Genomic DNA, 15000 nt, shown 5'->3' on the forward strand with positions numbered 1-15000 from the left:
CTAGCATGGCCACAGTCTAATGGTTGGAACAAGTGAAAACATATCAAGCAACCATTTCCTTGAAACTAATCTAAAAACTGGAATTTCTTTCTGAATTCAATTTGTTTGTTTGTTTTATTATTGTCATGTGTAACAGCTAATACTTTCCTGATCTGCAACTTGCCAACAGGGATATAAGAGGAAATTGGGTTACAGGGTAACAAAAATACTCATTAAAAAAAAAATACCTAATTGTTGTCACAGAAACAAACCTATTTGGTTCTATTTAATTGCTAATTACATTTGCATCAAGCTTTTGAAAATCAACCCAATTCTTTTCACTGTATTAAATGTTTTCATTTTACCCCCACCCCACCACCAACACTGCCCACCCATCCATCAGTCTATCTAGCTTTATGTTTATCAGCTTTCAACTCTCTCTCTCTCCTTTCTTTGTTAATCAGTGGTTTTATTCCAAATTTTAATAGTAACTTTGAAAAACTAGTATAACTCATTTGACATCCCCTTACCGATCTTTGGATTTGTCTGTGCCACATACTTGGTTAATAACATACACTATATCTCTACTATGGACACTCTGTCATTTATGACAATGAGGGTTTCCAGTGGATCTGATCAACAGAACAGCCTGCTTGTGAAATTAACTTGCAAGTGGCTGAGTACTCCACAGAAATGCATACCCTTCATGCAGTTCTCAAGGAGATTCAGCTTGACACAGAATGTGACAAGGCTGGCCCTTTGAAATACAGGCACCACTTATTTTTGCCAGCTGAGTAGACTGAAGCAACATGTAATAAAATGTCCTGCTCAAGGACACAACATGCTGCTGGGAATTGAACTCACGACCTTACAATCATGAGCCAAATACCTTAACTATGAAGCAATGTGCCTTCACTACATACACTATATACTTGGCTACTAACATAGCCAACAACTTTTCCCTGAACTTCTATCAGTTTCAACATTGAGAATTCTTAAGTTGATTGAATCAACCCATGTCTATTGGAGTAATTTCCCTTTATTCAACGTTTTTTCATAGCGTTTTGTCGTAATAACTGATGAGATGCCGGAGCAGACTTCAGCCCAGGTATGTGAAACTCTGAGTTTTATTATGAAAACCAACTAATTGCCACATATTATGTTTATAGATGTATGTATACATATATATACATACACACACACACATATATATGTGTGTGTGTGTGTATAATATATATATATATATATATATATATATATATATATTTACACACTCACACACACACAGTGCCATGCAGTATTTGTTCTGGATATGTGCACTTTGAGTTCAAATCCTTCTAAGGTCAACTTTACTTTTTCATCCTTCCAGAGTGGAAAAATTTTCTCCTCCCACCTCTCTCTTTCTTTCTTTGAATCAGCTATGTTGCATTGTGAAAAGGGCCATGAGGCATGGCCACTCAAAGTGTCACTTTCTTTGTAAATGGACAAGGGTCAAACGAAAGCTAGCAACCTTTTCTCATACACAAACTTATGTGACTGGAGCCATCCAAGGACAGACTGATTTTGTACAACAATACACCCTTAAATGGAAATAAAGCTATACAGATTTAGCCAAATTGACCATACCATCAATACAGCATAATTACTACTGCAAGCAACCAACCAAAAAAAAAAAAAATCAAAAAGAAAATTATCAACATTGTTGTTTAGTGACTCACTGTTCTAGTATCTTAAATTATAATCATTTCTTTCTCTCTCTCTCTCTCCCTCTCTCACTCACTCACTCACTATATATATATATATATATATATATATATATATATATATACACATATACATATATATATATATATATATATATATATACACACACACACACACACACACACACACACATATATATATAAATCCAAGTTCTGTGTTGCACCTTGCATCACCAGTAGTTAAGTAGAGTGGATAACTCTTTTTTGTTTTGTTTTGTTATTCCATATTTTGGTGGTTTCACCTTAACACTTGCCAAAGTATTGGCAGGATACTTCACATAGTAGTGGCAGCAGCAGCAGTAGCAGCAGCAGTAGTGGTAGTAGTAGTAGTAGTAGTAGACTTAATAGACATCCTAGTACTTCCAGTACTTAATTGACACTTTATTTTATTGACACCTTCATCCACCCTCTGAAAAGACAAAGTTGACCTCAGTAGGATTTTAACTGAAAATGTAAAGGGAAGTAACAAAATATGACTCCAGTGATTCTCCCAGCCACTGAACTCATCCTTCTTATAATAATAATGATAATTTGTTCAACTATAGGCAGGCACAAAGCTATTTAGGGGAAAGGGACAAGTTCATTCCATCAACCTCATGCTCAACAGTTACTTTATTTTCTCAGCCATGAAAGGAAGAATGGCAAAGTCAGCTTCAGCAGAATTTGATCTCAGAAAGTAAAGCTGAAAAAATGTCACTAAACATTTTTTCTGACGTGCTAATGATTCTGCCAGCTTGCTGCTTAATAATAATAATTGTAATAATCCTTTGTACTATAGGTACAAGTCCTGAAATTTTAAGGGAGAGGGCTAGTTGATTACATTGCCCCTAATGCTTAAGCTGTGCTTATTTATTAACCTTAAAAGGATGAAAAGCTAAGTCAACCTCAGTGGTATTTGAACTCGGAACATAAAGAGTCAAAAGAAATCCTTTTAAACATTTTCAAAGATATGTTAATGATTTTACAAGCTTACTGCCTTATTGGTTTTAAATTTTGGCACAAGGCCAGCATTTTTAGGGGACAGCTTAGTTAATTAGATCGATCCCCATAACTTGAGTGGTACTTTATTTTAGTGACCCTGAATGGATGTAAAGTTGACTTGGAGAATTTGAACTCAGAATATAAAGACCTGCAACAAATACTACAGAGCATTTTTATCAGACCATTTTTATCAATTCTGTGAATCTAGCACCAGAATTGTTGTGGAGCACAGAGTGACGATAGTCATTCATCACTTGCAATAACAAACAAAAAGCAGTACTTGACTGGTATTTATTTTATCTAAAATGAAACAATGAAAAAATTAAGGTTGATCTCAGCAGGATTTGAACTCAGAATGATTTCTTTATCTACCGCTGTGGTGACACCAGTACAAAATTTGTTGAGTGCATGCACAGATGAAGATAAACATTACACTGTGTATGCACATAAATAAAATGCAAATTTGAAGTCATGCATATAAGCACACATTCACACACACATACACACTGAGAGCCCTTCTAGACTATATGAATTTTTCTCACAAGAGAATCTTGTGTCTTCTAAACGAAGCAAAGAAAAGATGTTCCCTGAGTGAAAAGCATGATATAGTTATTCACCACTTCTACTCAATTGTTCAGGGATAGTTTCCACTCAACCAATTTCTTAATGAGATTGGTTATCCTGGTTGTACCCTCAATCTAGTTCTTATTCATATGAGAGCTGTGGCACAAAACATAGAGGAAGGGTTTAACAGTCTACCCTTCTTTGAAATGGTTAAGTAAAGTGCTTCAGAAATCTGCACATCGGAAGGTGGACATTAAATGATGACGATGATGATGAATAGTGCTATGGCCACCATTATACTTGCACATCTTCCATCCAGATCTATCAAACAGCTTTCATGTGAATATGTTTTCCTGCATGAAAAACATGTAAGATATAGTGGAAAGGCATTTCTGTTGTTGCTTGCATGTCAGTTGTCAGGTCTTTCTCACAAGCTTTTTTTTTTTCTTTAGTTATTTAGTTAATCTACTAATCCTCCTTTCAAATATAATTTTTGTTACACAGCCCCAGGACATCCCTGACTGCACAGACCTATGATCACAGCATTCCAGCTATAATCATACCATTTTGTTTTTTTAAGGCAGACTGTATCTAGGAGTACATTCTGCCTCTGTTTTTAAGACTGTAGTACGAGTATTGAGGAATTTAGTTGTTCTTTCTAGCAGGTTGAGCAACCATGTAGATGCTCCCTCATTGATTTGTTTGAATACAGTATTTTCTTATTCTAGTTTCTTAATGAAAACTAAGCAATTCTACTTTGTTTGCTTTTTAACCAATCCACTATAATTTATAAAAATGTCTGTGATAAAATTTTTCTATGGTGGAATGAAGTAGATAAAGTTATAAATAAGTGTTTAAATATTTGGTTAACCTTTTAGCATTCAGATTATTCTGTCAAATGTAATGCTTATTGATTCACATTGTTTTCAATTAATCATTTATTTTCTCATAGCTTCAAGGTTTCAATGATGTGATTGTTTATTTTTAGAATGGGGTAGGTGTGAGAGGCCAGATCTAGCTTAACAGGTAGAATATTTGAGACAGATACGGTCAGTTTAAATGCTAAACAGTGGTTCCCAACCGGAGTCCATATAAAATTTTGGTGGATCCATGTAACAAAATAGTAAACTGGAGATCCACAATAATTTTATGGACCCCTGAAAAAACTTTGCTTTAGATGTACATGTTGGCATTTATTGCAAGAAACAGCTAGGTTTCTTTCTTTAACATTTTATATAGTTCAACCTGCACAAGTTAATGTGTGAAAAACAAAACAGGAATTTTGAAAGAAGTATCTATAAAACTAGTTTTTAAATCCCAAATGACTATGGTGGGGTCCACCAGAATAAAATAGTAATCAATGGGGTCTATAGATGAAAATGGTTGAGAACCCTTGTGCTAAAGGGTTAAAAAACTCTTTGGATGGAAAAAAAGGTAAAGGTTGCCAGAGGGACACAAACTCATATCTTTTGTAAATGTTTCAGGTTTTTAAAATAAGTACACCTTACCCCTGGACTTTGATAATTTAAGGTGAAGGAAAGCATATTTATTTTTAGGGTCATAAGAGTTATAGGAAAATATATTTCTTTATTATTCAGTAGTGTGACTTAGTTCCCAAGGTTCATTTGGATTTGGTGACCTTAACAACAAAACATAAACACCTTCCTATTATTACAAATGATCCCAATGAAAAGAATGAAAATATCAGGTCTGGAAAAAAAACAAAAAAACACAAGGCCTAAAAGCAAAAAAGAAAACAAAACAACACCACCACCACCACCACCACCACCACCACCAACAACAACAACAACAACAACAACAACAACAACAACAACAAAAAGAAAGCCCAGCCTCAAGCAACACATTCCTAATTCCTATTTTCTTTGCTAAGATTTTTCCCTTACACTATGGTTGTCACAGTTAACAGCTTGATCTGGCTATTGTTTAAGAGATGACAGGTCAATAGGTTGTTGTCATGATTTTAAAGGGTGATGATGAAAGCAAAACAACTGGAACTTAAGGCACCTGTAGTGTTGTTGTTTTCTTTGTCATATGGGGAGAGAGAGAGAGATAGGGAGACCTAGTATTATTGGAGTGTCAGTGAACACTGTTATGGGGTAAAGGTGGGAGGGAGGTCAAATTCATTAGGTTCATTATGAAGGACCCAATGTTGTAGCTTCCTGTTACAAGATGATTGTAATTTGTGTGGTGTGTTTGTGTCAGTGTATGTTGCTTTAAACATTTGTTCCTTCTCACCTATTTTGTTAATATTTCTGTTGGGGGCTAGATGAACATATATTTAGATAAGGTGATGGGGAAATAAGATTGGTTTCTTTTTTTTTTTGTTCCTTTTTTTTTTATTAAAATTTTTTTTTTTTTTTAGACAAGGTGAGCATTGGGAAGTTATGAAAGGTGGACTGGAATATAGGTAAGTTGGTAGGTGAGTAGCTTGGTATAATAGAAAGGTGCTTAGCAGGAAAGGAACTTACTGGGGCATGAAGGTAAGGTATGTAATGTATGTAGCCATACCAGCGGGTGGGGGGGGGGGGCTATTTTAACTTTCTTTTTCAGCTGTTGTTGTTATTTTTAGTTGTGTGGCCTGCCTGATGAGTCATATCTCATATAGCCTACTTCTCAAAAAAAAAAGGCTGCCTATGCCTGGTCCCTATCATCAACCCCAATATTTGACTGGTACTTTATTTTATCAACCTCAAAAGGATGAAAGGGAAACTGACCCCAGCAAGATTTAAAGCCCCAAGAAAAAGTGCCAGAGGATGTACATCAATAAATAATAGTACTATTGGTAACAAATAATACTTTTACTATAGACACAAGGCCTGAAATTTTGGGGGAGGGAACTAGTTGATTCGAGTGACCCCAGTGCTCAACTGGTGCTTATTTTATTGACCCTGAAAGTATGAAAGGGAAGATTGAACTCAGTAGAATTTCAACTGAGCATGCAAAGCCAGAAAAAATGCTGCTTAGCATTTTGCCTAGCATGCTAATGATTCTGCCAGTTTGGTGCGTTAAGGACAATGATAAATAATGACAATAAGATTGTATCTAATACAGGCCATGGCCAGAAATTTTTGGAGGAGAAAAATGTTCAATAATTCTTTAACTTGTACTTTATTTATTGACCCCAAAATTTTTAAACCTCCAAATTTAAGGATATGCACTATGCACAAGTGCCAAATGTTACCCATGTTTTCCTAGTTCCAAGTGTGTGATCACATTTCAAATGGTAGGACCTGAAGTAAGTTATATCTGTTGTCCGAGTTAACTGAGATGTATATACAGTCTGGCACTCTGTTGCTTATGACAATGAGGGTTCCAGTTGATCGGATCAGTGGAACAGACTGCTCGTGAAAGTAATGTACAAGTGACTGAGCCCTCCACAGACATGCATACTGTATACTATTAATGTAGTTTTCAGGGAGATTCAGCATGACAAGGCTGGCCCTTTGAAACACATGTACAACTTATTTTTGTCAGCTGAGTGTACTGGAGCAACATGAAATAAGACATCTTACTCAAGAACACAACATGCTTGTGGGTATTGACCTTATGACTTTATGATCAAGAGCAAAATACCCTAACCACAAAGCCTTCATACATGTATATATAACAAACAGTTTAAATCACAATAATAATGCTAAACTTTTCTATGATAGCAATGATATATTATAAAGATCTAAATTTTATACTGATGGTGAATACAATATTTACGATAGCTACCATGCATGGTTGCCCACGTTGGAGATCATATCGATCAATGTCTAACAAAATTTTGCTCATTTTGTTGATATGAAGTAAAATCAGATAATAAAAAGTGACAATGGTAGCAATAAAACATTTTTTGTTTTGCTTGTTTTGTTTTTGTTTTTTGTTTTCTTTTCCCATCTAGACAGAAATTTGTACTATAAATACAATTTCAACATAGTTTATATCCCTTGAAATTACAGATGAAACACTGTGCGAAGAGGCTTAATTTAAATTTCTTTTAATTTTTGAAAATTTGAAATGTTATGTTTCAGAATATTAAAATTCTGAATTAAAAAAATTTCCTAACAAAAAATTTTGAATAATTTGTTTTTTAAATTAAAAACAAAAGCATTTTGCTAGATCTTGAATGTCTAATGTTTAAAATTTCTTAACTCCAAAGACATTTTCTTTAACATGCATGATAAAATTATTGGAGAAATTTTATAAATCTATGCTTGCGAGAATAAATGGTGAAATGTATCACTGTAAAATAAATTTTGTGTATAAAGCGATGTCAAAGGTCAGTAAGGTCTCGTCTACATTTTCAATTTGTTGCAGGATGATGCCATTGCAAATGGATGAAATGCTAAAATTCATTTAACTCATCTTTGAAAAACTTTCTTGTTCTGTTGAGTTTAAGAGACTTTATGCTATGTAAGTCCAGCAACGAAATGTCTCTCCATTAAGCAATGACTTCACCAAGTACTGGCTTTGAGGGCATTGATCCATTATCTTGAGATATACGCTAGCAGTACTGATTCCAGTACAGGCTGTTCTGCATTTCTTCATTCATTCAATCAGCTCTTTTTCCAACTTCAGAAATGTTGCATACTCTCCTATATCTGCCTTCTTTCAACTTCAATATGTATTGAAATCTAAATTTGTTTTTGGATCATAATCAAATGCTTTTAAACTCAGAACATCTAAAATAATGATGATTAGCTGCCTGCTTCCCATTTCCCTCTGTAGCTGTCCCTAATTATTTTTTACACTACAAGCTAGTTTCAGTCAAGGAAATTTTCCCATTGACTGAGGACCAGGAGCATAACAAAACAATAAAATTCATAATACATCCTTTAATTATGACCTATGTGATATATGTATATTACATATATAATGCAAAAAACACCCTGCAGACTGCAAAAGTCAATAAAACAGAATTATGATTTTAAAATTTATTTTTCCTGTGTGGCCCAGCACCAAATGATTCACAGCCCAGGGGTTGGGGACCCTTTTTCAGTGTCTTATTGCATGACATGTTCTAGTAGAACTAATAAAAAAATAAGAAAGATAGTTTTTGAATTTGCTTCATTTAAGATGTATGAATAAATCTGACTAAACATAGATTGTAATACAAAAAAAGGGGCAATGTGTATACATGAATGCATGTACCATAATCAAGTGTGCCTGCGTTCACTTTGCTTGGCAACAAGAGTTGCTGATGTCGATAAATGATGATATTTATTTGATTAAATATATTTGTATATTGTGAAGGCACATGGCTTAGTGGTTAGGGTTTTTGCACTCATGATTTCAAGATTGTGGTTTTGATTCCCACACCAGTGGTGCATTGTGTTCTTGAGCAAAATATTTCACTTTAAGTTGCTCCAGTCCACAAAAGTCTAAATGGGTAACCCTGCAACAAACTGATGTTCCATTCAGGGGGAACGTTGGCTTGCCTGCTTAGTCAGCAACATGGCATCATTCAAAAGTTAAAATGTGAGGAAGCACATTGTGACCAGTAGTGTATAACTATATCTGATAGTCTGGTTGAAACAATGATGTACATATGTATATATATATATATATATATATATATATATATATATATATATTTAACAAAATTACCTGAATAATACAAAAAGTTATGAAAGCTTTGACTGAAAAAACTACAATGCTAAGGAATTTTTTTGACATTGCCAGTATACCTGCAACACACTGTTGCAGTTGTCTATAATCAGGAAAAACAGGCCTGCCTACTTGACTCAATATTAGGCATTAGAATTTATTGAATGTCATTTGTGAAAACTACTCAAACTGGAAATTATAACTGAACAAGGGTGAATGTTAAGAGTGGAATCAGGATATTTGCTTAATTCTTGGTACAATGATGATGATGGTAGTGATGACAATTCAACCTATGCAATCTCATTTGGAGACTCAATCAATAGAGTCCACTTATTCCTTTTTTCCATCAACATAAAGGAGAAAATCATCCCAGTCACAGTGCTCTTCATTTTGAAGTTACATACATATTCATTGTGCATTTCAGTTTTGTCACAGTCTTTCAAAATGAAGAACGGATCTTAACTAAATTCACGATAGCAGCTCTTTCTCAGCTCTGTCAGTATTCTTTAAAACAAGTAGTGTCTACTGAAAATCACTTAGAAACACGTAACCTTGCAACTATTAGGCACATCATTTTGTAAATGATCAAAAACTATCAACAACTTCAAACAAATTGACACCTGGACATTTGTATCCAGACATTTTCATTCCAACAGATGAAACCACAGATTTGAATTATTGCTTTAAGTTTGCTTTGACATCAATATTGAATATTTGTGATGGGTGGCAGTAGCCATCAATGGGAAAATTAACACAGCTGAGTTCAACTTAGAAAGAGACTTGGTGCTACAATTATGATGTATTTTTGAAGGGGTTTAGCAAATAGATAGAACTAGAATGTGATATAGAAAAGGAAACCAATCTTAAAATTTACTTAACTGAGAGCTTATTTGTTACACTTCAGTACTCACAATAGAACACACACTCACACACACACACACACACACACACACACACACACAGGTTTACACTGTTTCCCCTCTATCAAATTCATTCACAATGCATCGGTCAGCCTAGGGCTGATAGTACAAGATACTTGCCCAAAGTGCCACACAATATAACTGAACCTGGAACAATGTGTTTACAAAGCTAGCTTCTTAAACCACACAGGAAGATCTTAAGAAGACCATGAATGTTCTTCTTTAGATTACTACTTTTGTAAGAATTCAGCTGTGATGTTGTTTAGCCATAGGTCAACCTTGAGAGAAACCAAATAGGCTTATGATCAAAGGTTGAGTGACCTCTTACAAGTTTACAAATTCCCTTTGTTGGCTCAATTGTAGCTTAGTGGATTAAGATACTGGCTGCATCCTCATAACAAATAAATTTACAGATCAATATCCTGTCTGAACAGCAGAGAGAAACATATATATAAAACATAAAGACAGTGGAAAAATCAAACCCTGCCTCCACTCCACTTTGCAAATGAGCCAAAACATTTCTTATACTGCCAATGCAAACAATTCTACCAATACATTTAGGAAATGCACACTCACCTTTTGTTTTTGATTTCCTTTTGCTATCCGTGAATGTGGGATAATCTTTCCAGCATATACTATATTTGTATTGCAATCGATTAACTCATAACATTGTGCAAAGCCTCCCTGCAAAGATGGAAAACAGAACAATAACAAAACTGAAGTATTTCATCGACAATCAAAGAATTTTATAAGGAACTTTCCTTTAAAATATAAAACTTTAATTTATAGTTTAATTTATATATATATATATATATATATATATATATATATAGGGAGAGAGAGAGAGAGAGAGACAAATAGATGTAGATTTAGCTGTAGATACACACACACACACATATATATTGCTGACATCATTAGAATTTAGAAATTTCAGGAAAAAGTGTGAAATAATCCTTTTTTAGAACAATGAAACTTGAAACAAATAAAGTTATGAATAATAGTATGTAAAATATTGGGTTAGTATAGGAAAAGTCAAAGGCTGCTCATAGAAAACAAACCTACGTCTTCTGTGAACAGTGGGCAACCTTCGACTTTTCCTAACCAAAGGGATTTTAACCCAACATTTACATACTATTAGTTATAGTTTCATTTACTTCAAGTTTGATTATTTCAAAAAATAATTATATATATATATATATATATATTCTGCAAGAACACATCTGCTGACTAGCCATAGAGAAATATTAGCTTATTCGGAAACAAATAAAAGTTGGCAACAGGAAAGGCATCCAGCCATACAAAATCAGCCTGAAAAAGCTCCACTTGACCCATATAAGCACAAAAAAGTGGATGTTAAAGTGATGATAATGATTATACACATACACATGTTTATATATATCATTATAGATATAGGATAAAGAATTATCAATTTATTAATAAATTAATAATTAATAATTTTACCAAGTAGTTCGGTATGGAAATAAAAAACGTTATCGGTAAAAACTTATACAAAAAGTTTTTTTATAATTATAAACATAATTAAGGGATCAGCGGAGATATATTGTGTTTGTTTGTGTGTGTGTGTGTGTGTGTGTGTGTGTGTGTGTGTGTGTATTTTGTATGTATGTATGTAGCTATGTAATGGACTGACTGCATGACCAGTGAGTTTCTGACGAAGGGTCATTTAGTACACCCAACATTTGTTAATGATATGTTAGGGAAAATTGTGAGGAAATGAAACAAAAGAAGCAACAAATAATTCTTAAACACATACATGCATACAAACACACACACACACACACACACACATTCACACACACACACATATATAAGCAAGCATAATTCTTAAACACATACAGACTCAGAAACCACTCAAAACTTAATTACACCACATGCTTTATTTAGAACTACTGACAATGGTACTTACATTGACTAACATTAACAACAACAACAATGACAGGAGCAATTTTATAATATGTTTGTTTTTTCTAAATTTTTACTACAGGGTTTTGAAAAAGGTTAATGTCACAGAATTGAGTACATCTACCTTCGTTTATTATTGATTCACTTATCACTATTTGTACCTACCTAAAGACTAGATGCCGCTGCTGAAATGGGCAACAGGTTAAGTGTACCATCCAAGAACTCAGAATGTAAAATGCTGGGTTAATTAAGTACCACAAAACATTCCTGTGAGACACTTAAACATTTCTGCCAATCCACTACTTCAAATTGGAATATCCTTTAATGTTAGTCATCCTGTATGTAAATATGACAGATGGCACTTTAATAGTTATATATGCAAGTCATTTCCCAATTAAATGTAAGTCCTTTAGCATAATAAGGGTCCCCAAACAACAAGCCACAGACTTGTACCAGTTCACGGATCATTTGGCACCAGACTACACAGAAAGAATAAATTCTAAAGATTTTATTTCTATTTTATTAACTAATGTAATCCTCAGTATTTTTGCCTTATATATGTATTAGATATCTGTAATAATTAAATTATATATTATACACTCCAGTGTGTTTTGTTATGCATGTGATCCCCACAGTGTAAAAGACATTGGAACCAGTGCTTTAACAATTATATACAAGTCTTTAGCAACTTGCCATAGTGGCATTTATCTCCAGTTTATATGATATTAAATAAATGAGATACAAATCTTCCTATCCTCAGATAGGATGGCAAGTGAGCTTTTCTGTGACAGTACTACAAGCTGATGAAATACTCACTGATTTTACAATACTGTCACTGTTTACAGTGACAAGTTATTTTAAAACTGAGATACAAATTTGTATGGCTGGGCTTGAGAATCATATGTATCAATCATAGACACAAAGCAGTGTCTGTGACAGGATGTGAACCACTGACCTCTAGGTCAGTTGTTCTGTACTCTATCGACTTTGTCATCCATGCTTTTTCTCTCTATCTCTCTGTGCAGGTACTGTAAGAATATTTTATTTTTATGTTCCTTGTTTCAAGGACTTGCTTATAAACATTGAGGAACATTGATAAAGACATAAGTAGCTACTTAAATTTTTGTTGAAGGTCACTTCTGTGTTTCCCAAACTATAGAGTTCTGAGAAGGCTGAAAGTTGTAACACTTTAAGCAACAATAAGCATTCTCTGTTTTAAACCTCTTGATATTTATAAACAATTATTATATACAATCTCTTGATGTAGTTTTCAATTTCCCTCTAGGCCTTCCTTTAGCTGCCATACGGATATATAATATAAAAACAAAAATGTAATGCCACAAAATAAAAAATAATAAAATAAAATAAAACTTGACAAGTAAGGAGGGCTAATGGTGTCGATCAGACTACATATATGAAATGGTGTCATACTTGATTGTATTTCAAATCTCACTTTAGAGTCAATTGCCCTTTGTTTTTTAATAAATGCATAATTTTTCTTTATTTTTTATTTTATTTCTTCATAATAGAGCTGCATTTGATATGTACACCATCTCATGTTAAAACATAATCTAAAACAACGCTTGGCCAAAAGAATATTAAACAAATGGAAATAAAGCGAACATTTCTTTTGCTTTATTTTTAAAAAAAAGTCTTTTAGTCAGGAAGACATTGCTCATAACCCTTTTTACAGGGTGTTCAAAACTAGTAGAAGGAAATGAAGAAGGTATACTGAAACAGGAGGCCTGATCTGAATGATTGCAATGGAGTGGACCCTACCAAAGGCATCCAAGATGCCAGGTGGCAGTGTTAAACCAGGAAACATATTAAATCGATAATTGTAGGATTTGAACTCAGAATGCCAAAAACTGGAATGAATTCCATAAAATTTTCAGTCCAATGTTCTGATAGTTCTACCAATCCATTGCATTGTTTTGTATTTTTTCCTCAACACCAGTCATACCAAAAAGGATGAAAGGCAAAGGTGACTTCAGCAAGATTTGAACACAAGAGTGATGCGAATCAAAACAGATACTGCAAAGCATTATATCTTAAGCTCTAATGATCCGGTCAACTCATGGCTTGATGGTTAGTATCTGATCAGCTGACTATTATACAACCAACTATCTATACAGTTAACTATAATAATAACTACAGTTTAAAAGAAACTTGAGTGTTTATATGAAAGTAAATGGCTCTCTGTTGATTTGGATGATGGGTATTTGTTTATTTGATCAACTGAACTACTATTCATTAAATTAGCTGGGTATTCCACAGACAGAATCAGCATGACACATTGTGTGACTAAGCTGAGCCTTTAAATTGCAGCTAAAATCCATCTGATGGCCTTTCAAACAGCTTCCATCAACCCAGTTTCACCCACAAGGCTTGAATGAACTTGAGACTATGGTAAATGACATTTACTCCAAGGTGCCATACTGGACAAAACTTCTTAACCATTTGGCCATGCCCTATCCGTATATCTTTTAGCTTTTACTTGTTTCAGTCACTGGACTGAGGCCATGCTGGGGCATCACCTTGGAGGGTTTAATCAAGCAAAATGACCCCAGTAATTATATTTTGTTAAAGTCTGGTACTTATTCTATTGGTTTCTTATGCTGAACTGCTAAGTTATAGGGACATAATGAAAAGAAACCAGCACCAGTTGTCAAGCGCTGGTGGGATGATAAACATACAGACACACACACACAAACACATTTATATATATACATACATATACACATGTACAAAGCATTATATCTCATGCTCTAATGATCCTGTCGATTCATGGCCTGATGGTTAGTATCTGATCAGCTAACTATTATAAAACCAACTATCTATACAGTTAACTTTCAGTTTCCATCTTTTAAATTCATTCACAAGACTTCACTTGGCCTGGAGCTATGGTTGAAGACTTTGCCAATGTGCTTTTTAACCACAGATTGATGCCTGTGTGTGTGTGTGTGTGTTAGTATATATATATATATATATATATATATATATATATATATATGTATGTATGTATATATACATGTGCACAACATAACATGAATCAGAAGTATTGAAATAAATTTAAACAGCTTAGAGGCCATTAGCTGTGATGAGGAACCAACCATATAGGAATGAGGAATGTAAACACATTTGTTCTGTGTTTTTGATCTGCAGAACAAAAGTGTAATGAATTTAAAGTATTTAAAATATATTTCAAGAAATTTAATTCACAGTATGTTTCATCCTCTATCTTTTACTTGTGTCAG

The 15000-nt window shown here is 33.9% G+C and overlaps 1 protein-coding gene across 1 annotated transcript in view; it reads right to left on the minus strand.

The window, feature by feature from the left end:
* LOC106874129 (serine/threonine-protein kinase PLK1) overlaps positions 1 to 15000 on the minus strand; it is a 153919-nt gene that overhangs the window by 71972 nt on the left and 66947 nt on the right. The window contains exon 2 of the mRNA XM_014921746.3: positions 10397 to 10504. Coding sequence (XP_014777232.1) covers positions 10397 to 10504 — 108 coding nt within the window. The remainder of the gene's footprint in view (positions 1 to 10396; positions 10505 to 15000) is intronic.

The sequence above is a fragment of the Octopus bimaculoides genome, chromosome 10 (assembly GCF_046866305.1).
Source record: "Octopus bimaculoides isolate indiv1 chromosome 10, ASM4686630v1, whole genome shotgun sequence".
NCBI classification, from domain to species: domain Eukaryota; kingdom Metazoa; phylum Mollusca; class Cephalopoda; order Octopoda; family Octopodidae; genus Octopus; species Octopus bimaculoides.